The sequence below is a fragment of the Trichomycterus rosablanca genome, chromosome 15 (assembly GCF_030014385.1).
Source record: "Trichomycterus rosablanca isolate fTriRos1 chromosome 15, fTriRos1.hap1, whole genome shotgun sequence".
Classification (NCBI taxonomy): Eukaryota; Metazoa; Chordata; class Actinopteri; order Siluriformes; family Trichomycteridae; genus Trichomycterus; species Trichomycterus rosablanca.
Window position 1 is genome coordinate 5,768,585 of NC_086002.1, and position 24,649 is coordinate 5,793,233.

The following is a 24,649-nucleotide window of genomic DNA, read 5'->3' on the forward strand; positions in this document are numbered from 1 at the left end:
CTGAGAGGAAGAGGATATCACCTTTCAGTCGTCCTTTCACCTCGTCACAGTGAATGTGTGCTTGTGTTAATGGTCCTAATTTGCTGCTTATACAATGATGTTATTCACCAATTTGCTTTCAAAAGAGGGAATGACTAAACCATTAGACGTTTTGTAGACACCTGACACCCAAACATCACATCCAAAACCATGGTACAAAGTTAATGACCCCCTCAATTTTCTCCCAATCTGGTAATTTGTATTTTTCAAATGTTCTCAATAATGCTGCTTATGGCACCCAGGTGGCACAGGGGGATATTCCGCTTGCACACCAGCACCGAGTTTCTGAACTCCTTGGTTAGAAACTCGGTGTTGCCACCGGGTGGCTGGGCGCCATCTAGCGGGCATAATTGCCAGTGCTTGCAGCAGGTACTAATTGGCCACCGTATCACACTATGTGTGGGTGGGTGGTTCTTCATACGCTGTGTAAGGACCCTGACTTTAAGGCTTCAGACTAGCACCTGCTCCCTCCAACACATGTGCCTGTATGTAGATGCCTGACTGGCTGATAGCACTACTAGTTATTCAAACCCTGGATCCAAGCAGCAGTGGGCTAGCATAATTTACCACTGCTAAAAAAAGTAACAATATTTTTTAAAGCTGTTAGCTCTGATCACACAATGTTAAAGCATGTTAAAGGATTTTATTTAGATTTTTAATGTATAATATTACACAAGGGTAGTTTAATAATTTTACATTAAATTATATTCTGTATGGTCTGAATGTCACGGCATTTACATGTTTGTGCTTTGGAATGCAAAAATGACAAAGTGTGTTTCCATAAACAGTGTGCTGTAGAAACATACAGTGTATCACAAAAGTGAGTACACCCCTCACATTTCTGCAAATATTTCATTATATCTTTTCATGGGACAACACTATAGACATGAAACTTGGATATAATTGAGAGTAGTCAGTGTACAGCTTGTATAGCAGTGCAGATTTACTGTCTTCTGAAAATAACTCAACACACAGCCATTAATGTCTAAATAGCTGGCAACATAAGTGAGTACACCCCACAGTGAACATGTCCAAATTGGGCCCAAATGTGTCGTTGTCCCTCCCTGGTGTCATGTGTCAAGGTCCCAGGTGTAAATGGGGAGCAGGGCTGTTAAATTTGGTGTTTTGGATACAATTCTCTCATACTGGCCACTGGATATTCAACATGGCACCTCATGGCAAAGAACTCTCTGAGGATGTGAGAAATAGAATTGTTGCTCTCCACAAAGATGGCCTGGGCTATAAGAAGATTGCTAACACCCTGAAACTGAGCTACAGCATGGTGGCCAAGGTCATACAGCGGTTTTCCAGGACAGGTTCCACTCGGAACAGGCTTCGCCAGGGTCGACCAAAGAAGTTGAGTCCACGTGTTCGGCGTCATATCCAGAGGTTGGCTTTAAAAAATAGACACATGAGTGCTGCCAGCATTGCTGCAGAGGTTGAAGACGTGGGAGGTCAGCCTGTCAGTGCTCAGACCATACGCCGCACACTGCATCAACTCGGTCTGCATGGTCGTCATCCCAGAAGGAAGCTGATGCACAAGAAAGCCAGCAAACAGTTTGCTGAAGACAAGCAGTCCAAGAACATGGATTACTGGAATGCCCTGTGGTCTGACGAGACCAAGATAAACTTGTTTGGCTCAGATGGTGTCCAGCATGTGTGGCGGCGCCCTGGTGAGAAGTACCAAGACAACTGTATCTTGCCTACAGTCAAGCATGGTGGTGGTAGCATCATGGTCTTGGGCTGCATGAGTGTTGCTGGCACTGGGGAGCTGCAGTTCATTGAGGGAAACATGAATTCCAACATGTACTGTGACATTCTGAAACAGAGCATGGTCCCCTCCCTTCGAAAACTGGGCCTCATGGCAGTTTTCCAACAGGATAACGACCCCAAACACAACCTCCAAGATGACAACTGCCTTGCTGAGGAAGCTGAAGGTAAAGGTGATGGACTTAACCCAATTGAGCACCTGTGGCGCATCCTCAAGTGGAAGGTGGAGGAGTTCAAGGTGTCTAACATCCACCAGCTCCGTGATGTCATCATGGAGGAGTGGAAGAGGATTCCAGTAGCAACCTGTGCAGCTCTGGTGAATTCCATGCCCAGGAGGGTTAAGGCAGTGCTGGATAATAATGGTGGTCACACAAAATATTGATACTTTGGGCACAATTTGGACATGTTCACTGTGGGGTGTACTCACTTATGTTGCCAGCCATTTAGACATTAATGGCTGTGTGTTGAGTTATTTTCAGAAGACAGTAAATCTACACTGCTATACAAGTTGTACACTGAGTACTCTAAGTTATATCCAAGTTTCATGTCTATAGTGTTGTCCCATGAAAAGATATAATGAAATATTTGCAGAAATGTGAGGGGTGTACTCACTTTTGTGATACACTGTACATGTTGTGAGTTTATTAAACTGTTTTAAATGTAAATAAGGTACGTTCGTGTCGTGTGGTGCTTTGCCGTTCTATATAAAAATATTATATATTAAAAAAAATTTAATACTATTTTAGACATGGGAGTTGTGGAGTTTATTTATTCCCACAGAAAGGGAAATTAAATGCATTTGACATCATTAAAAGGAAAACTGTATGTTATTTCTTTAACTGCTTTTAAGGAATTTGCTCCACTTCAGAGAGGAATTGTATGATTAATCACCTGGAGCAATGAGCGGTGCATTTGGGGGGCAGTAAGAGACTCAGATCGTACATCATCTTGTGTAGCGGGGGCATCTAGATCTGATTTACATGTTTAACTGTTCATATTCAGCCACTACGTTATTCCCACATTTCTTCTTTATTCTGTTAAAAGAACAGAACAAAAGATTTGTGCTGAATATTCAATTCCTTCTAACTAAATAGGCAAAAAGAAAACATGAATAAATAAATAAATAAATGAATATTCGAGCAGTGGTTGTACCAGCTCTGAGACCATTTCATATAGGCAGTTATAGAAGTATGCAGTTGTATTCTAGTGGTTAAGGTACTGGACTAGTAATCGAAAGGTTACTGGTTCAAGCCCCACTACTGACAGGCTGCCACTGTTGGGCCCTTGAGCAAGGCTCTTCAATTGCTTAGAAAATATGCTGTCACGGTACTGTAAGTCGCTTTAGATAAAAGCGTCTGCTAAATGCCGAAAATGTAAATACAGTGGATTTTTTTCACTGTGGGATTATATTTGTTGTTGCCGAATTAACACTGGCATTAAAAGTATTTATTCACTTTCCTTTTCACATATATGCTCACCATAACCTGGGTCTTGTTTCAAAGTGCTTAGAAGCATCAGTACTCATTTTTACTAGAAAATAAGATATGGTATGTACCTTACATAAAAATTACAGTTAAATAATTCACAGATATGTAAACAATTTATCCAACTATGTATCATTTATGATTAGTATTTGGTTTAACCACATTTGACAGTTGTTGGCTTATTTCGGGATTCTACCAGAACAAGAGTTTCTTCTTTTTTATGTTCTGTTATTAGTCTTGGGTCATTGTATTGCAGAAAGACCCACTTTTAATTCAGTAACACCTATGTAAGATTTTAAACTGATGTGTTGGAAATTATGAAGAATTAAGTTAAAATACTTTAAATATGGCGTTCCATACCTCTAGTACACCTTCAGATCACCCAGAAGTACCCAGAAAAACGAAGTTTCTAAAAGAAACCCATGCAGACACTATGAGAACATACCAAACTCAATTTCCCATATGCCATCGCCACTGGCACGTTTCAATACACCTGTTTAAGAAAGCAGCACAACGCCTATGTAAAAAAAACAAAAAAACAAAAACAAACTTGGCTTATATCGCCATCTAGTGGTTAAAACACCTATACAATACACAAGATTCTTTACATTAAAAAATAAATAAATGCATAATAATAATAATAATAATAATAATAATAATAATAATGATAATAACCACACCTACTACAGCAGGTAATTTTAGTAGCTCTAATTGTTCTGACTGCATGTCATTGGAGCACCTGGAGGAAACCCATGCAGATGTAAGGGGGTTGAAAATGGTAGTAAAGGGTAACCAACATCCCTTCTACACTTTAGTAATTCTTATTGGGTTTTAGGGGTAGCTATTTTCTTTGTGTGCTTTTACATTTTTCATCCTTTCTTTCGGTTGGGTTTTTTTCTTAATAAACTTAGTTTTAAAAACAATCAGTTTAACAAAGAGGTACTAAACTACTGAGAGTAACGGCACCAGACCAGCAGAGGGCGCACCTTACAAGGAGAACGGTCGTGTGTACAAAGCTGTGAGCGTGGAAGCAGTGCTTAGAACGCCAGAGCTTTGCACACGCTAACTTCTGTGTCCGTCTCTCTCTTGTAAGGTACGGAAATTGTAGTTTTATTCTACTTATGCATTTTTTATCTGCTTGGTTTTAACATATGCGATGTGCTATGTGCCTATGTATGTTATACTGTCGAGTAAATCGTTACTATTGGTAGTCGCACGCCGTTAGCATTAGCGTTAGCCCAAACAAACTTGGTTGCCATGGTCGTTGAATTCTATGAATGAATGTAATGTAAGTGGAAACACTTAGTTAAATGAAGAATGAGCTGTGTTAATGTTTTTAGTTCATTGAACAGCACTTTAATTGCAGTATACACTTTTAAATAGTTTGAGTACCTGTGAGACTGATGTTAAAGTTTATTACTTTTGTTTGGGTTATTGTGGGTTTTGGTTAAGGGTTTTGTTATTTATATTTGATAGTTAAGTTTGTGTTGTCTTTTTCTTTCCTCTTTCTTTATTATTTTTCTTTATTGTTTGGTTAAATGGGTTAAAGGTAATATATTTAATGAGTTTTTTTAATTAGTTACTTTTGGGTTTTTATAGTTTGAATGTTTTGAATTAGGTTACTTGAGTTTATTATTATTATTAAGATTGATTAGGATTATTATTATATATTATTACTATTATGATTACTATTTTGGTTATGTGTTATATTTATTGTTGGACTATTGTGAATTTGCTTTATTGAGTTTATCTTTTTCTATTTATATATTTGGGTAAGGATAATTTAATATATTTGAGTTTTTCTATCTTTTTGTGTCTAAATGTTTATTTTTATTGATGGGTTTATTTAGTTGTGCACTTTAAAGTAATGGAATTTTGATATTTGCTATTTTTGTATGTTTTGATATTTTTGTATGTAATAAACAGAACGCCAGAGCTTTGCACACGCTAACTTCTGTGTCCGTCTCTCTCTTGTAAGGAATCGGATGTTTGTACCGTGCCCAGGTTTCCCCTAGGCCCGAGGCCGGTAACACAGACAGGGAGAACAGAACACTCCCTCCAGGCCGGGGAGCAAGCTCTTCCTGCTGAGTCGACAGCGCTACCCACTGTGCCACCCCGCCACCCCAGATTTTTATAAATTTTCTTTATTAAAAAACATTTCAATTCAAATCATTCTGGGTGTTTTCTGGAACATTTAGTATAAAATCACTTCTGATTTTGTACTGACTGATTAAGCCATAAAGTGGAAAATAGAAAACCATAAAAATAATGAAATCATGTAAGGAGTGTAAGTGGTTAAAATATTATGTTTTTTTTGTGTTCATCAGTACAGGTTGTGCACAGATCATACACCACAAAGATCACGCAGCCTGCAATCTGCAACTAACATAAAAAGGGGGGAAACTATGAAAACAGGAAACGTGTTGACGTGAAGCATCAGCAAAGATATATTCAGATAAATGAAGTAACAAAGTCTGCAAAAGCAGAGCATGTGGAGACAGAAAACTGCTGGTTTTGAAGAAAAAAACAACACAATTCATGTCAGAAAGACATAAAGTCTTAACACACTATGGTATAGCTGCAACAGATTACAAATGAAGTTGGGACAGGGGCATGTTTACCACGGTACTTTATAGCCTTTTCTTTTCACAGCGTGCTGCAGTTGTTTGGTAAACCACTCACTCACTTACTCACTTTCTTAACAGCTTATTCAATTAGGGTAGCAGGAGGAGTGCTGGAGCCTATCCCAGCTTTTCAATGGGCGCAAGGCACACAGTAACACCCTGGACGGGACGCCAGTCCATCGCAGAACAGACACACACACATACACACACACCCATTCACCTATAGGGCAATTCATTGTCTCCAATTAACCTGACTGCATGTTTTTGAACTGTGGGAGGAAACCCACGCAGACACAGGGAGAACATGCAAACTCAGCACAGAAAGGACTTTGCTTCATCACTTTTGATGCTCATCAGTTCTGGGTCTCTGTTACTAAATCTTGCTCTTCATAAATCTTTACATTTTTAATGAGATACAGGCTTGGACATGTCCATCACACGCACAATTTCACTGTTGTAACACATTCATGATGTGGTTTGGCATTACTCTGCGTATTTTAGGTACGGTACTTCACTTTCCCTCCTCCTCTCAAAGCTGTTTAGAAATGTGGAAAGTGGACTGGATTGGTTTCCTGTATTGGATGTGTTCGTCCATGCACCATGTACGCATCACGCCTCTAACCTGAATGAATTGGTTGATAAAAATAAATGAATGAAAGATTTATATTTACGTTATGAAACCGGAATTAAACCGAGGTGGGATTTGTTTCACATGATGGTCTAAAACCAATGCAGATTTCACAAAAACCACAAAAACCTTGATCTAATTTTAGTCACATTCATAATCTCTTGAATAAAGTGTCTTTTTCTTTAAAGATGGAGTGTGAAAGTTGTGCAGAGCTGCGTGCCACAAAGATCCTGCACTGTGCAATCTGCAGAGAATGGAAACACAGGATGTGGACTAGACGCATCAGCTGAAAAACCTCCTACACACCTGAACTCAAAGCAGTTTTTTACCGAAACCTACTCAAATTTATTTACATTTGTTCTATATGAGTTGGCTTTTATTTTCCTAAAAGGTTGAGCTGCTGCATTTAACTGTAGTCTCTAAACTGACAACTACAGTATTGTGTGTAACTCGTTGTGTTTAGACATTACTATACCTGACACAATTAGGATTTATTTACATTTTCAGCATTTAGCAGACACCTTCATCCAGAACGACTTACAACTGAGACTGTATACATTGAAAGCAATTCAGAATTAAGGGCCTTGCTCAAGGACCCAACAGTGGCAAGCTGGTAGATATGGGGCTTGAACCAGTGACCTTCTACTTACTAGTCCTGTACATTAACCACTGAGCTAGCACTGCATGCTAGCACTGCGGAAGAGCTGTACAAACCAAACCTTTTCCCCAATTTTCCTCCCAATCTAATTACAACTAGATTTTGAGATTTTAGTATTTCCACCTCTTTTGCTAGGGGGTTCAATTCCCAGATGCAGTGGTCTGGGTGCTTTCTGTGTGGAGTTTGTATGTTCTCTCCATGTCTGTGTGGGTTTCCTGCGGGTGATCCGGTTTCCTCCAACAGTCCAAAAACATGCAAGTGAGGTGAACTGAAGATACAAAATCGTCCATGACTGTGTTGAACTTGAACTGATGATCTTGTGTAACCTGTAACTACCTGCCTTGTCATGAATGTAATCAAAGTGTACAACATACATACATAACAACATAAATAAATAGATATTTATCATTATTATATTATAATTGTTATGATTGTATATTATAATTGTTAATTGTTGTGTAGTTTTTGCACCATTAGGGTTTTCCACTACTGCAGCATTCACTATTTTAACTACAACAGTGAGAAGTGAGAAGAGATTCATTTGAGAGGACCACCCCTGTTACTCATGTGCAAGGAAACACCTCGGGGGTCTCTTTTACTACTTTCGGTTCAGGTCTGCACCCTTCATAACACTACAGCATGAGACTCAACGTTTCATTTCCAGCTACGACATGCAAATGGCCTGAAAGTGTGCCAGAACGACGGAAACTTCTTGTGTACATAAGGATGTGTCTTAGTTTGCTCTCACAGTGGGGTGAGTGTGCATGTGTGCCTTCTTTCACTTCACAGCAAGAGTGCCAGGATATCACTGGCAAACTAGATACTGTAGGTGGCAAACAGCTAGATTCAACTAGATTTTCATTTAATAATCAGTATTGAGTGGGTAGTCTGGTTTAGTAACTTAAGAAGTTTGCATTTTTTTTTTTTATTGTGTCTCAAATCAAGTACGTCGCTGCTTTTTTGCAAGTGCTTAGACTAGGAGAAAGTGCATAAGGAAAAATGACTTCCTGGCTGCATGAGACCCTCCTGCTTTTTTTTCTCTTTGGTTGTGCCCACCCTAAGAACCACTGCACGTGCAAAGGTGAGTGAAAAAGCCCTACGCTGTTAGACTGCAACAGCTAAAGAATTGAAAGTTGTAACATAGAAACATATATATATATACTGTATATATATATATATATAGTATATATATATATATATATATATATATATATATATATATATATATTTAAAATCAAACATAGAATCTAAATTATATGATAAAATCTGAATAAATCGAAATGCTAGCAGTGCTATAAATGCAAGTGTTTTATCATTAAATACACTGCATTGTTAGGATAGTAGTAAGGAAAACAAAATGGCTCTGAGCTTAAAGCTCCTGACAAACAAAAGCTAACGATTTATCGTCCTTAAATTAATAATAATTAAAAAAATTCATTATAAAAATAATAATTAGCAGTTTTCATTTGGTTTCAATAATTCTGAAAGATTACAAGCAAACATACTCTCGACAGCCCCCTGATTCATATCTATACTATTTTAAGCGCTACACCTTCCATAAAGATGTTCTATGCCTGTATAAAATTGCTGACTGTAGCCCGCATGTTGTCCTGTACATCAGGTGCAGCAGTGTTATTGGGATTTTAATTCTGAATTCTGCAGGGTAAAATAGACCCCCGGTAACTCTAGGTATGTGAAAAATGATTAAGCACATGTCTGCATATGCATACTTATACTTACTAAAGTATACTTTCTCAAGTAAAAAAAAATAAATAAATAAATTATATGTGTTTTTCCCAACAATTCAGTTTACTTGTTAGCACCCCCGTTCAAAACAAGGGTTAGGTTTAGGGTTAGAGTGAAGGACTAAGCCTTTTAGCATCGTGGTTTTGGTTCTTTGTCCAGGTCTGTATACATAAATCCTACTTTATTTAAATAACCTTGTACCATCTTGAATCCATTTCTGACATTTGCTAACATATTTAGTCAAACATCCTTCTCATTCTCAACGTACGTTGTCTATGGAGCCTAAACTGCATCATCATTAAACACAAACACACCTAATCAAAGTAAAAAAATTTAAATTGCTGATTTATACACTTTTAAATTGTTACTTTTTATTACAGAGCATGCAGTGGTAAATCTTCCGATGGACGACCTAAGGCGGCTTTAAGTGCCACCAGTGGTACCAATACATTGCCAGTTTAAAAATGATTTCGCTTTGTCCCATCTTAGAAAGTCATACAACTTGCTTACGCCGTTTTTGGTGGATAATTCTGAAATCATCATAATTTTGAAATTTAAATTGAAAATTAAGACAATAAAGTGTACCAGGTCCAGGTCAAAATCTAAAAAATAAGATTGATATCAATAGAAGATGTTCAGGAAGTTACTGTCCCATTTATTTTCTGCTATACTTAAGGTTGTGTTTTCAGTTTGAACAATGAAAGAAGTGTCAGAGTTTCCACAAGTCAGTGATTCAGGCTTTCCTTTCATTCTTCATGAGTGTTTTTATATTAATACAGTGACAGTATTTTTCCATCCAATCTGCAGTGCGCAGCCACAACAGTGAAGTTCATTTTAATGTGTGAGAAAATCAGTTGGCATAGTGGGTCAGTTTTGTTTAAAGAAAAACATAAAACAAGAGTATTTAACAAAGATTCAGCCTTTAATACGTCTGTACTGCAGTCCGTAACCACAGTGTTGAATAAGACACTGTAAAATACAACATTCTCATTTATTTTAGGGGTTTTGCATGGTTTTAGAGGCAAATATAAAATTATACCATTTTATATAACATGATATCTGGAGGCCTGTAGATAGATATACTGAAGACACCTACCAGGTACGAAAAAATCACCTTTTCAAAAAATCTAATTTTATTATATTTCTAGTATTTTATTATCAAAATATGTTTTTTTTTATCAAAATTTTTGTTATCAAAATGTTTATATATACAGTGGAATCAGAAAGTATTTAGACACTTTGTTGTGTTTTAGATTTGATTCTGTTAACATATCATATATCATCAGTCAACTCATAATCTCGCATAATGACAAAGTAAAAAAAAAAGGTTTTAGAGTTCTTCCAAACATTATAACCTCAAATCTTTTATTCACAAAAGTATTCAGAGCCTTTATTTAATGCAATGTATGAGCCCTGTATGGAAGGCATCAATGTTAATCTAATATTAGCCAGGTGATGTGTTTTTCGGCAGATAAAGTGTTTGCTATTTTACCCAAAGAGTTCAATTTTAATTGCATCAGACCAGAAATATATTTTCCCTATGTTGCCAGAGACTTTTACCTTTAATATTGTTTTTACTGGCAGTGACTTCCATCTTGTCACTCTGACATAAATGCTGGAATCATGTCGTTGCACAGGACTGTTAAAGCTTTAAAGTGACCATTGTTGTTTTTCCTTAACTCTCTGGCCAAGGCTCTTCTTGCCAGGGTGTCCAATAAAAATCTGTAAAAAGGGCATGAATACTATAAAAATGTTCAAGGTTGTACAAAGCTTACCAAAGCCCACATTACCTTTGTGAAAAGTATTTTCACATTCCTTTCACATTAAATATGTCTTTTTTTCTGTGAAGGTTAGATCTCACCACAACATCTCTATTGGGTAATCTGTAATAGTGTTTGGTTTCCGTTTGCGCTCATCGCCAACTAGCACATGCTGGTGCATGGTGCTGAGAATGCAGACCAACTTGTTCTTCCTAGGAACATACACTGTCAGTGTGGCACTTCCAGATTTATAAACTTGTGTGGACAATTCAGCCCGGCCCTTGGCACTTTTTGCTGGAGGGGGAATCTCCCGTCTAATTTTGTTGATTGTGCCGAGCAGAGTTGTGTTATGGTTCAGCAGTCTGTTAGCCAGTGCCATAGATGTGAAGAAGTTGTCCATGGTGACAGTTCTTCCCCTGCCCAGAAATGGCTCCATGAGCTTCATGACGACATTCTCAGACAGTCTTTCACCCTTGGGACGACTGGGGTCCTTTCCTAAATATGGAATGGCGTTGCACATATACTTCGTCTCCAAGTCTGCAGCAATCCAGAACTTTATGCCAAATTTATCAGGCTTAGTTGCGATGTACTGCGTGAATGGACAGCGGACCTTGGTGGGAAACAGCTGCTCGTCGACAGTAATGTGTTGTCCCGGTACGTAACACAGATGACAGTTACATATGAAACGTTGCCAGATGTTCGAAACTGCAGCGAATCTGTCGGTCTTCACACGTTCAGCACGGGTGTCTTTGTTGTCAAACTGCAAATACCGCATGATTTCTTTGTAGCGGTCACGGCACATCGTCTCCTTGATTGCAGGCACGGCATAATTTTCTGACCAAGACTCTATCATCGCACCAATTGGGCAGAGCGTTGCTCGAAGAAACAGAACTGCTATGAAGGCCATCAGCTCACTGACAGAAAGGCTCCAGCATTCGTTTGTTCTCTGGGCTTCGTGGACGGTGCAGTCTGTGATGATCCGGAGCATCTCCATGCTGAACAAACACAGAAAGCTCTGGAGTCTACTCGTTATCCTCCGCTGCACAAAAGAAAAGAAAATTTTTAAATGTTAATTACATATAACTTTTATTTTACTGCACTTTGCTTGGCTTAAGTTGTATTACATGTGACAACAAATTAGCTTTATCTAAAATAATACAAAGAAAAAACGTACACAAGCAATTGGGAAAAAAGGAAAATAATAAATAAATAATTAAATATTTATAAACACAAGAAAAGGCTCACAAACAGTAACATTACCTTGGCATACTCTGTGGGTCCTGCTCTCTCATGGAAAGTAACATCTGTGCTGAATTCATTCTGCAGAAGGGGTTCAGCATCTACCGTCTCCCAAACTGTCCCGTCCTTTGCTTTCAAGCTTGGTGTAGGTGTCTTGTTCTCTGCTCCCAAACGTTTCTTTCTGGGAGGGCTGCAAAGCTCTTCATCAGATTTACCATTGCTATCCCCATCTGTCGACAGTTCTGAGCTCAACTCGGTGTCAGAATGAGCTACTTCATCCAAAGTTAGTACCTCTCCTCCATCTGACTCGCAGTCATCAATAGCATTCAATAACTCCAACACTTGCAAAGGAGTATAGGTCCTCTTGTGTGCCATTGTGTTTCCGTTAGCTCCACACAGGATTGCAGGAAAATGAAAACGATCTGTTCTCATCTGTGTGTCTGCTTTTATTCAGAATCATAAGAACAGGACTACAGCCATGCAAATAGTTGTAAATCATTTCACGTTGGAGGAGTAAATGTGTGTACTACATCAGCAATTAGAAAATGATTAACGGCAGTCATTTACATTAACTTCTTCTCCGATCTCCATCTCTGATTTACACATATATGCAGCTCTTACTCTATATACTTCATGTTCAATTCTATGTACTTTATATATATATATACTGTATATGTATATATATATATATATATATATATATATATATATAGTTTTAGAAGTCACTGCGCTTTGTAGTTGTATAATATATATACAGTACATACTGTATATATATATACATATATATATATACAATTCATATATGTATATTCATGTGTGTGTGTGTGTGTATATATATATATATATATATATATATATATATATATATATATATACAGTGTATCACAAAAGTGAGTACATCCCTCACATTTCTGCAGATATTTAAGTATATCTTTTCATGGGACAACACTGACAAAATGACACTTTGACACAATGAAAAGTAGTCTGTGTGCAGCTTATATAACAGTGTAAATTTATTCTTCCCTCAAAATAACTCAATATACAGCCATTAATGTCTAAACCACCGGCAACAAAAGTGAGTACACCCCTAAGAGACTACACCCCTAAATGTCCAAATTGAGCACTGCTTGTCATTTTCCCTCAAAAATGTCATGTGATTTGTTAGTGTTACTAGGTCTCAGGTGTGCATAGGGAGCAGGTGTGTTCAATTTAGTAGTACAGCTCTCACACTCTCTCATACTGGTCACTGAAAGTTCCAACATGGCACCTCATGGCAAAGAACTCTCTGAGGATCTTAAAAGACGAATTGTTGCGCTACATGAAGATGGCCAAGGCTACAAGAAGATAGCCAACACCCTGAAACTGAGCTGCAGCACAGTGGCCAAGATCATCCAGCGTTTTAAAAGAGCAGGGTCCACTCAAAACAGACCTCACGTTGGTCGTCCAAAGAAGCTGAGTGCACGTGCTCGGCGTCACATCCAACTGCTATCTTTGAAAGATAGGCGCAGGAATGCTGTCAGCATTGCTGCAGAGATTGAAAAGGTGGGGGGTCAGCCTGTCAGTGCTCAGACCATACGCCGCACACTACATCAAATTGGTCTGCATGGCTGTCACCCCAGAAGGAAGCCTCTTCTGAAGTCTCTACACAAGAAAGCCCGCAAACAGTTTGCTGAAGACATGTCAACAAAGGACATGGATTACTGGAACCATGTCCTATGGTCTGATGAGACCAAGATTAATTTGTTTGGTTCAGATGGTCTCAAGCATGTGTGGCGGCAATCAGGTAAGGAGTACAAAGATAAGTGTGTCATGCCTACAGTCAAGCATGGTGGTGGGAATGCCATGGTCTGGGGCTGCATGAGTGCAGCAGGTGTTGGGGAGTTACATTTCATTGAGGGACACATGAACTCCAATATGTACTGTGAAATACTGAAGCAGAGCATGATCCCCTCCCTCCGGAAACTGGGTCGCAGGGCAGTGTTCCAGCATGATAATGACCCCAAACACACCTCTAAGACGACCACTGCTTTATTGAAGAGGCTGAGGGTAAAGGTGATGGACTGGCCATGCATGTCTCCAGACCTAAACCCAATAGAACATCTTTGGGGCATCCTCAAGCGGAAGGTGGAGGAGCGTAAAGTCTCGAATATCCGCCAGCTCCGTGATGTCGTCATGGAGGAGTGGAAAAGCATTCCAGTGGCAACCTGTGAAGCTCTGGTAAAGTCCATGCCCAGGAGAGTTAAGGCAGTTCTGGGAAATAATGGTGGCCACACAAAATATTGACACTTCAGGAACTTTCACTAAGGGGTGTACTCACTTTTGTTGCTGGTGGTTTAGACAGTAATGGCTGTATATTGAGTTATTTTGAGGGAAGAATAAATTTACACTGTTATATAAGCTGCACACAGAGTACTTTTCATTGTGTCAAAGTGTCATTTTGTCAGTGTTGTCCCATGAAAAGATATACTTAAATATCTGCAGAAATGTGAGGGGTGTACTCACTTTTGTGATACACTGTATATATATATATATATTGTAGCGACCCGCTGCTGTGGCTGAGAAGGGGGCGGAGCTTTACCCAGAAGGACTTGCGGCTACGGCTAAGATCCACCGTGACCGTGTTATTCAGCACTGGAAATGGGGTTGGCTGTGCTGAGTAATGCAGCAGATGGCTTTGGCTTTTGGGCTGTGCAGTTATTAGCTGTGTGGCTATGTATATGTGTTATGAATGTCTATGTGTGTGAATGGATGTTTGTCCACATGGTCACGAAAAGAGCTGATTTCCCATCCCAAAGACGTAGAAACGCTAAAATATATATATATATATATATATATATATATATATATATATATATATATATATATATATATATATATATATATATATATATATATATATATATAATTATAGTCTGCGCTTACATATAATAAGTCACTGCACTTTGTTGGTCTATAATATATATATATATATATATATATATATATATATATATATATATATATATATATATAATTCATATATGTATATTCATATGTGTGTGTGTGTATGTATATATATATATATATATATATATATATATATATATATATATACTGTATATATATATATATATATATATATATATATATATATATATATATATACAGTGTATCACAAAAGTGAGTACACCCCTCACATTTCTGCAGATATTTAAGTATATCTTTTCATGGGACAACACTGACAAAATGACACTTTGACACAATGAAAAGTAGTCTGTGTGCAGCTTATATAACAGTGTAAATTTATTCTTCCCTCAAAATAACTCAATATACAGCCATTAATGTCTAAACCACCGGCAACAAAAGTGAGTACACCCCTAAGAGACTACACCCCTCAATGTCCAAATTGAGCACTGCTTGTCATTTTCCCTCCAAAATGTCATGTGATTTGTTAGTTTTACTAGGTCTCAGGTGTGCATAGGGAGCAGGTGTGTAGTACAGCTCTCACACTCTCTCATACTGGTCACTGAAAGTTCCAACATGACACCTCATGGCAAAGAACTCTCTGAGGATCTTAAAAGACGAATTGTTGCGCTACATGAAGATGGCCAAGGCTACAAGAAGATTGCCAACACCCTGAAACTGAGCTGCAGCACAGTGGCCAAGATCATCCAGCGTTTTAAAAGAGCAGGGTCCACTCAGAACAGACCTCGCGTTGGTCGTCCAAAGAAGCTGAGTGCACGTGCTCAGCGTCACATCCAACTGGTGTCTCTGAAAGATAGGCGCAGGAGTGCTGTCAGCATTGCTGCAGAGATTGAAAAGGTGGGGGGTCAGCCTGTCAGTGCTCAGACCATACGCCGCACACTACATCAAATTGGTCTGCATGGCTGTCACCCCAGAAGGAAGCCTCTTCTGAGGTCTCTACACAAGAAAGCCCGCAAACAGTTTGCTGAAGACATGTCAACAAAGGACATGGATTACTGGAACCATGTCCTATGGTCTGATGAGACCAAGATTAATTTGTTTGGTTCAGATGGTCTCAAGCATGTGTGGCGGCAATCAGGTGAGGAGTACAAAGATAAGTGTGTCATGCCTACAGTCAAGCATGGAGGTGGGAATGCCATGGTCTGGGGCTGCATGAGTGCAGCAGGTGTTGGGGAGTTACATTTCATTGAGGGACACATGAACTCCAATATGTACTGTGAAATACTGAAGCAGAGCATGATCCCCTCCCTCCGGAAACTAGGTCGCAGGGCAGTGTTCCAGCATGATAATGACCCCAAACACACCTCTAAGACGACCACTGCTTTATTGAAGAGGCTGAGGGTAAAGGTGATGGACTGGCCAAGCATGTCTCCAGACCTAAACCCAATAGAACATCTTTGGGGCATCCTCAAGCGGAAGGTGGAGGAGCACAAAGTCTCGAATATCCGCCAGCTCCGTGATGTCGTCATGGAGGAGTGGAAAAGCATTCCAGTGGCAACCTGTGAAGCTCTGGTAAACTCCATGCCCAGGAGAGTTAAGGCAGTTCTGGGAAATAATGGTGGCCACACAAAATATTGACACTTTAGGAACTTTCACTAAGGGGTGTACTCACTTTTGTTGCTGGTGGTTTAGACATTAATGGCTGTATATTGAGTTATTTTGAGGGAAGAATAAATTTACACTGTTATATAAGCTGCACACAGACTACTTTTCATTGTGTCAAAGTGTCATTTTGTCAGTGTTGTCCCATGAAAAGATATACTTAAATATCTGCAGAAATGTGAGGGGTGTACTCACTTTTGTGATACACTGTATATATATATACTGTATATGTGTGTGTGTGTATGTGTATACACACATACATACATACAGTGTATCACAAAAGTGAGTACACCCCTCACATTTCTGCAAATATTTTATTATATCTTTTCATGGGACAACACTATAGAAATAAAACTTGGATATAACTTAGAGTAGTCAGTGTACAGCTTGTATAGCAGTGTAGATTTACTGTCTTCTGAAAATAACTCAACACACAGCCATTAATGTCTGAATAGCTGGCAACATAAGTGAGTACACCCCACAGTGAACATGTCCAAATTGTGCCCAAAGTGTCAATATTTTGTGTGACCACCATTATTATCCAGCACTTCCTTAACCCTCCTGGGCATGGAATTCACCAGAGCTGCACAGGTTGCTACTGGAATCCTCTTCCACTCCTCCATGATGACATCACGGAGCTGGTGGATGTTAGACACCTTGAACTCCTCCACCTTCCACTTGAGGATGCGCCACATGTACTCAATTGGGTTTAGTCCATCACCTTTACCTTCAGCTTCCTCAGCAAGGCAGTTGTCATCTTGGAGGTTGTGTTTGGGGTCGTTATCCTGTTGGAAAACTGCCATGAGGCCCAGTTTTCGAAGGGAGGGGATCATGCTCTGTTTCAGAATGTCACAGTACATGTTGGAATTCATGTTTCCCTCAATGAACTGCAGCTCCCCAGTGCCAGCAACACTCATGCAGCCCAAGACCATGATGCTACCACCACCATGCTTGACTGTAGGCAAGATACAGTTGTCTTGGTACTTCTCACCAGGGCGCCGCCACACATGCTGGACACCATCTGAGCCAAACAAGTTTATCTTGGTCTCGTCAGACCACAGGGCATTCCAGTAATCCATGTTCTTGGACTGCTTGTCTTCAGCAAACTGTTTGCGGGCTTTCTTGTGCGTCAGCTTCCTTCTGGGATGACGACCATGCAGACCGAGTTGATGCAGTGTGCGGCGTATGGTCTGAGCACTGACAGGCTGACCTCCCACGTCTTCAACCTCTGCAGAAATGCTGGCAGCACTCGTGTCTATTTTTTAAAGCCAACCTCTGGATATGACGCCGAACACGTGGACTCAACTTCTTTGGTCGACCCTGGCGAAGCCTGTTCCGAGTGGAACCTGTCCTGGAAAACCGCTGTATGACCTTGGCCACCATGCTGTAGCTCAGTTTCAGGGTGTTAGCAATCTTCTTATAGCCCAGGCCATCTTTGTGGAGAGCAACAATTCTATTTCTCACATCCTCAGAGAGTTCTTTGCCATGAGGTGCCATGTTGAATATCCAGTGGCCAGTATGAGAGAATTGTACCCAAAACACCAAATTTAACAGCCCTGCTCCCCATTTACACCTGGGACCTTGACACATGACACCAGGGAGGGACAACGACACATTTGGGCACAATTTGGACATGTTCACTGTGGGGTGTACTCACTTATGTTGCCAGCTATTTAGACATTAATGGCTGTGTGTTGAGTTATTTTCAGAAGACAGTAAATCTACACTGCTATACAAGCTGTACACTGACTACTCTAAGTTATATCCAAGTTTTATTTCTATAGTGTTGTCCCATGAAAAGATATAATGAAGTATTTGCAGAAATGTGAGGGGTGTACTCACTTTTGTGATACACTGTACATACATGTATGTATATATGAATACTATTTGAAAACTGTAGCACAGACCTTTGCTTGACCATGAAGGCTAGCAAGAGAATCATAGTTAGTTGGGGGTGGGTTGAATAGTGTGTTATCTGCAAGCATTTGCATGAGAAAAGAGGACTGATAGCACTCTAATGGTTGTGTAGAAGGAGGGGTTTGTCCTCAGAATCTCAGATTTTCAGTCAAGCTAGTGTTAAGTCAGTCAGGACCACTCCTAGACTTTAATTCTGTTAATTTTCAGCCATTCAGATATAAATATACTTTTGTGCTTTGGATCATTGTACTGCTGCATAAAACAGTAAATCCTTGTTTTAAAATGTTTAGAAATATCACAATTTTACATTCAAAAAATCTTAGTGATTTTGTTTTGAGAGTTCTGGAAAACAATTGTACTTGTAAAAGTTAAAGCCTCTTTTAAAGGAGACAAGTTTCAAGGACACAAGAAGCTGTTGGTTTGTGGGAAGCTGTTGACATTAAAACCATTAGAACCACAGCAGCAAAACTGAAAATTGGGCAGGGCTGTTTACTGTAGAGCAGGCTGAGCGCATACAAAATCATTGTAGCAGTGAAGAAAATGAAATGCAAGGTGAATGCAACATATTTTTGGATGTAACTGGATGAGTTAAATACAGACTCAATCAAGACTCAACCAAGTCTTAACCCAGTCTACCTACTGCATGTTTTGGATAATAATAATAATAAAAAAAAACAGTGTGAACAAGTGCAGCGCAGTGACAGGAGTTCTGTTAAGTCAGGTTAATCTACACACCCTCTCTGTCATCTCTGTCACCGTCACCTTCAATTTAGTAGGTAAATGGCTACAAATGTCAAATAAATGCTGGTAATAGTTTTCTAGCTGTTTGGTTTGACAACACTTTTTAATCCTTTTTATCTCTTTTCCTTAATGACTTTTGATTTGCTTTTTATTTTAGACAACATCCCAGAGGTCCAGCGTGTTGCAGTTCACAGCCATTTCTTCGTGCCTTGTCCAAGTGTTACAGCACCGGAAATGGAGTTCAAATTACAGGGTCCAAAAATGTCCGTAACCTTTGTACATAGGAATATCACACATCCTGGAGCTTCAAGTGGCCCACAAATAAACGCTAGTCACTGTGTGAATATGGGTGACCGTGCTTCATGTTTTATCATTTACGATGTGAATGAGGATAAAACGGGTCTGTATACATGCAAGGCTAAGAAGATGTATCCCCCGCCAATGGAAAACATCAAGGAGGAACCGAGCACGATTGTGATTGTTGAAGGTGGGTTTCTCAGGCTTTTAAAATGATTTTAAATTCAACTCATAACTTCTGCTCTGAGTTACATCTAACTTGTGTTTGTAGACCAACAGTGCACGCCGAACATTCCAACACAGAGTCCTCTGTCCAGTCATCTCCTGCTGTCGCTAGGGCTTGGAGTGCTGACCATATATACTCTAATAATTACTTACATCGCTTTATCACTCAGGGTAAGTTACAGAATTTTAGATATAGTACATGACTACTACTACTTACACAGTTAGTGGGTTTACATCCACATCAACAATCCAGTAATGAACAGATTGCTGCAGTCTAATTTTTCATCTGGACAAGCAAATTGCCCACTCAGATAACCCAAAACAGCAAGGTTTTTTTTTTTCCGGGGGTGCAAAAATATATGAAAACACAGCACTAAGGTCCACAAAAGTGATAAACATGCACATATAAAGAAGAAGATATACTTTATTTGTCATATATACATATACAGTACAACAAAATTCTTTCTTTACATATCCCAGCTTGTTTGGAAGCTGGGGTCAGAGTGCAGGGTCAGCTATTGCACAGCGCCCCTGGAGCAGACAAAGTTAAGGGCCTTGCTCAAGGACCCAACAGTGGCCGCATAGCAGAGCCTGGATTTGAACCAACAATCTTGCGGTTGATAGCCCAAAGCTCTACCCACTAGGCTACCACTGTCCCTAAATATTACACGCATATAAACAGTAAAATGAACAATGTAAATAAAATCTAAATATATAATGTAAAACCTGTAAATGAATATTAAAATGGGTGTACTGCTCGGTTGGGGAGAAATTTACCTTGTTTATTTACCTTGTGTGGTGGAGGAGATGATTTTTTTTTTTATTAGTCTGAAGCACTGCTGGTGATAACTAAGCACTATATATTTATAGAAAGTGTAAAGTTTAGGCAGAAAACACAGAGAACAAAGTGAGCCTCCTGACAAAACAATGCCGAACAACCATGTAAACAGAGAGACATTGACAGTTACTGAACTACTGGTATTGGTACGCTTCTCGCAGGAATTTTAAACAATCAAACCGGGCATTTCCAGATTTTGTCTGTTAAATCCAAAATCCGTTAAATGAAGGTCCGTTAAATCGAGGTTCCACTGTATTTACATTTAACATTCACAACATTTAGTTGATGCTTTTATAAAAAAAAGCAGTTTATCAAGCAGTTGACTATTGTAGACTGTTCTTAGGGACCCAACAGTGGCAACTTGGCTGTGGTGGGATTTGCAACCTTCAGATTACTAGTTCAGTACATCAACCACTGAACTACAACTGCCACTGAATATGAATGTTCTCCAATTCTTATTACCCTTTCAAACAGTAGAATCTCTATACTGACACACTACTTAGTACACTAGCATGTGATTTGTAACACTGCATCAGTCAGGCATCCTAGCCCTGGATAGCATTATGCACTATTTTCCATTATGAAGATCTAATTAATACATTTGCATAAAAATAAATGATTAAAAATGGCAAAAGTCAAATTTGCACCACTGTACAATGAGGAGCTAATTATTAAGATGTCTTAAATCTCTGATTAGCAAATTAATATATAATACAGCAAACACTTTTTCCCTCGTTTTACTGAAATTAAAAATTTAAAAGGTTTGGAACAACATTAAGTAACTAATTAACTACATGAATAGAAATGCTGAAGGGTTTCAGTTATCAGACTTGCAGGTGTTGGGAGAGATAAGCACAGGTTATGTATATTTAATGCACATTACTGCAGTTTCATTTTATTCCACTAGTAATAGTAAGACTAGTAATCCAAAGGTTGCTGGTTCAAGCCCCACCACTGCTAGGTTGCTGCTGTTGGGCCCTTGAGCAAGGCCCTTAACCCTCAGTTGCTCAGACTGTATACTGTAACTGTAATGTAAGTCGCTTTGGATAAAGGCGTCTGCTAAATGCTAAAAATGTAAATGTAAATGTAATTCCACATAAAAGTCTTTAACAGGATGAGAGTCACACATAAAAGCACACACACTGATGGTTTTATCTACATGATTCCTTTTTTTAACATAATGTGTAATGTTGTGCTAGTGAACAGAGCTGTTGGTTGTACTTACACAATATCAGTCTCATTTGAAATAGTTTGTATCTAAACGTGGTCCCTGGTTTTCACTACACCGTAAAATAAATGTAAGCTGGTGCAGGCAGTTACACATTACAGTAGCTAGCTTATTCATTACAGTGGCTACCAGTTTTAATTACATTATATAATAACTAGTCTTACTTTATTTAGCATGCTAAAAAGCGTGGCCCTGGTTTTGTTTACGTAATATAATTAGCAATTCTTTTACAAAATAATAGATACTAGCTTAAATTTAAATAGCCTGCTAGGCACATGGTCCCTGGTTTTGTTTACATAATATAATTAGCAATTCTTTTAGAAAATAAAAGATATTAGCCTGAAATTAAATTGTGCACTAGAACACATGGTCCTTGGTTTTACCTACACAATGAAATGGCTTAACATTAGCCATAATGCTAAAAACAAAACTTGCTTACTGATTTTAAATAATCTATGAAGTTGCTAGGCTAATACTGATTACCCTGTTCTTTGTCCTGTTAGTTAATTTGGCTTCTAGTTTTATTTTATATTGTAATATTGAATTAAGTGTTCTTATTTTAGATAGTGTGCTAGTGCTTATAGCCCCGGTTTTAAATATGTTTAGGCAGTATTAGTGAATCTGCAGACAAACTTGTTATAAAACATTTAATGTTATAAATGTTTGCTTGTACGTATCTGCTGGTTACAATTATGTGACCTTACGTTGTCCCCTATGTTTGTTTGTTTATTAGGATTTTAACATCATGTTTTACACTTCGGTTACATTCATGACAGAAACGGTAGTTACTCATTACACAAGATTCATCAGTTCACAAGGTTATATCAAACACAGTCATGGACAGTCTAGTGTCTCCAAGTCACCTCACTTGCACGTCTTTGAACTGTGGGAGGAAACCGGAGCTCCCGTAGTAAACCCACGCAGACACGGGGTGAGAACATGCAAACTCCACACAGAAAGGACCCAGACTGCCCCACCTGGGGTTTGAACCCAGGACCTTCTTGCTGTGAGGCGACAGTGCCGCCCTGCCGCCCTTGTCCCCTATGTATAATGCAGGTTAAGGAAGTAATATAATCAAGTTTCTAGACTGTCTATAAAACATGTTCTGCAGTTTCATTCTATTCCACATTAAAGTCCCTAACAGGATGCTAACATGATAGTCATAGATAGAAATAAACACTACAATGGTTTAACTTAAATTATTTCTTTCTTTCGTTAGTTTAACTTCTACATTATCAGTCTTATTTTGAATAGTTTGTAACTGAAAAAGGCCAGTGGTTTTCACCACATATTAAAGTTAATGTAAGCTAGTGCTGGCAGTTTTAAGCAATAAAGCAGTTAATCTAATGGTCCACTAGAGAACTACTAAAAAATGTTTACTTTGGCTTGCTATTGAACTTAGCTGCTAGTACTATCAATCAAATAATATTTTTGTTAAAGAAATACATGCTTTTATATATAAAACAGATATACAATTCATTCATAAATACTGATATAATATTTACTACGTTTTTCTCTTGTGCTTGGTTTTAGTGCCGTCTGAGAAAGAAAAACTTGGCTTCGCATGACTACATAAACATGAAGCCACGAACACGGCGGAAGAAGCAGGGTGTCCTTCACCCGACACGTCTCAGCTGGTACAGAGAAACGAACACTAGCATGGCGGTCAACAAAAACCCGCCTTCCAGAAGAATAGCCTATTAAACCTGTATCTGGAACACCCCAGAACTGCACGTTTGAGTTCCCCTGCTCTTATACAGTACATCTATTAGAACCTAAAGTGTATTTTTGAGGTAGTCAGTGTTTTTATGTGTGTAGAAGTTAATTAAAGCTAGCTGTTCCCAAACATGCTCACTGCAGCCTGGGTAAGAAAAATTGATTCTAGTAGAGGAGGTGAGTCTAGATCCCTTCATGTAGTGATTAGTTAAATGTCATTTACCTGTGATAGCTCAGTCGTTAAGGTACTGGACTAGTAATCAGAAGGTTGCTGGTTCAAGCCCCGCCACCACCAAGTTGCCACTGTTGGGTCCCTGAGCAATTGCTCAAAATTGTGTTCAGTCATAATTGTAAGTCGCTTTGGATAAAAGCGTCTGCTAAATGCTGAAAATGTAAATTTACCTCATGTGTACAGAGCCAAAGGCAGCAGCAAAGACCGTATGTTTTCCTAAGTAGATATTTAATCAAACCTTTCATAAACCTTAGAAATTTTGCTCAGACATAAAAAATCACTGTCCCACCTTTCTGAGCTGCTATGGATGAATCAGACATGTTTGAGCAGAGAAAATATTAAAAGTGCAGGAGGACCGTGACTATCAAACTGCACTAATTTAACATCAGGGGATTTAACCACATTTGCTTTTACTTTGTAACTGTGTAGAGACTGTAGCAAATATACAATCCCAACCCCCCAAAAAGTTGGGACAGTAGGAAAAATAAAACAGACAGCAATAATACAAAGACCAGAAATGTAAAGTTCCTGGATGTTGTTGACTTATGACTTCCAATTTCTGTCATCATGTCTTAACTTGAATTTGTTGTGTTTACTGTCAGAGATTTTCCAAGCTATTATCAGGCCCATGTGGTTATATTTATTGCAGAAGCATGTTGTATTTAGTTCAGGGCTGTTTGAGGGATAATTAGTCACTGACATTTAGCCCTGGTTTTTGGCTTTGCCCTTTTACAAGTTGAGATTTCTTTGAATTCTCAGAATATTTTAAGTGTCATGGACTGTAAATGGTGAATTTCAGGAATGGTGAGTGATTGTTCCTTAACTGTTGGACTCTTTGCTTGTAAAGTTTTTTGAAAAGTGCAATTTTTTAAAATTTTGAGCCTATTTAGCTTGTAAACAAAATGATTACATACACAATTATTACAGCATCACCTGTTTTC

General features: G+C 38.7%; 1 protein-coding gene across 1 annotated transcript; it reads left to right on the top strand.

The window, feature by feature from the left end:
- Positions 1-12,212: 12,212 nt before the first annotated feature.
- On the top strand, positions 12,213-24,305 carry si:dkey-1h24.6 (T-cell-specific surface glycoprotein CD28). Its single transcript, XM_063010834.1, has 4 exons — positions 12,213-12,231; positions 19,330-19,659; positions 19,741-19,865; positions 23,294-24,305. Exons 1-4 carry the CDS (start codon positions 12,213-12,215, stop codon positions 23,462-23,464), a joined length of 645 nt encoding a protein of 214 aa, XP_062866904.1. The 3' UTR covers positions 23,465-24,305.
- Positions 24,306-24,649: the final 344 nt, after the last annotated feature.

Excerpts from the sequence above, each read along its gene's own strand:
- si:dkey-1h24.6 (XM_063010834.1), top strand. Across the intron at positions 19,660-19,740 it reads CACGATTGTGATTGTTGAAG|ACCAACAGTGCACGCCGAAC; the intron begins GTGGGTTTCTCA and ends TTGTGTTTGTAG. Across the intron at positions 19,866-23,293 it reads ACATCGCTTTATCACTCAGG|TGCCGTCTGAGAAAGAAAAA; the intron begins GTAAGTTACAGA and ends GCTTGGTTTTAG.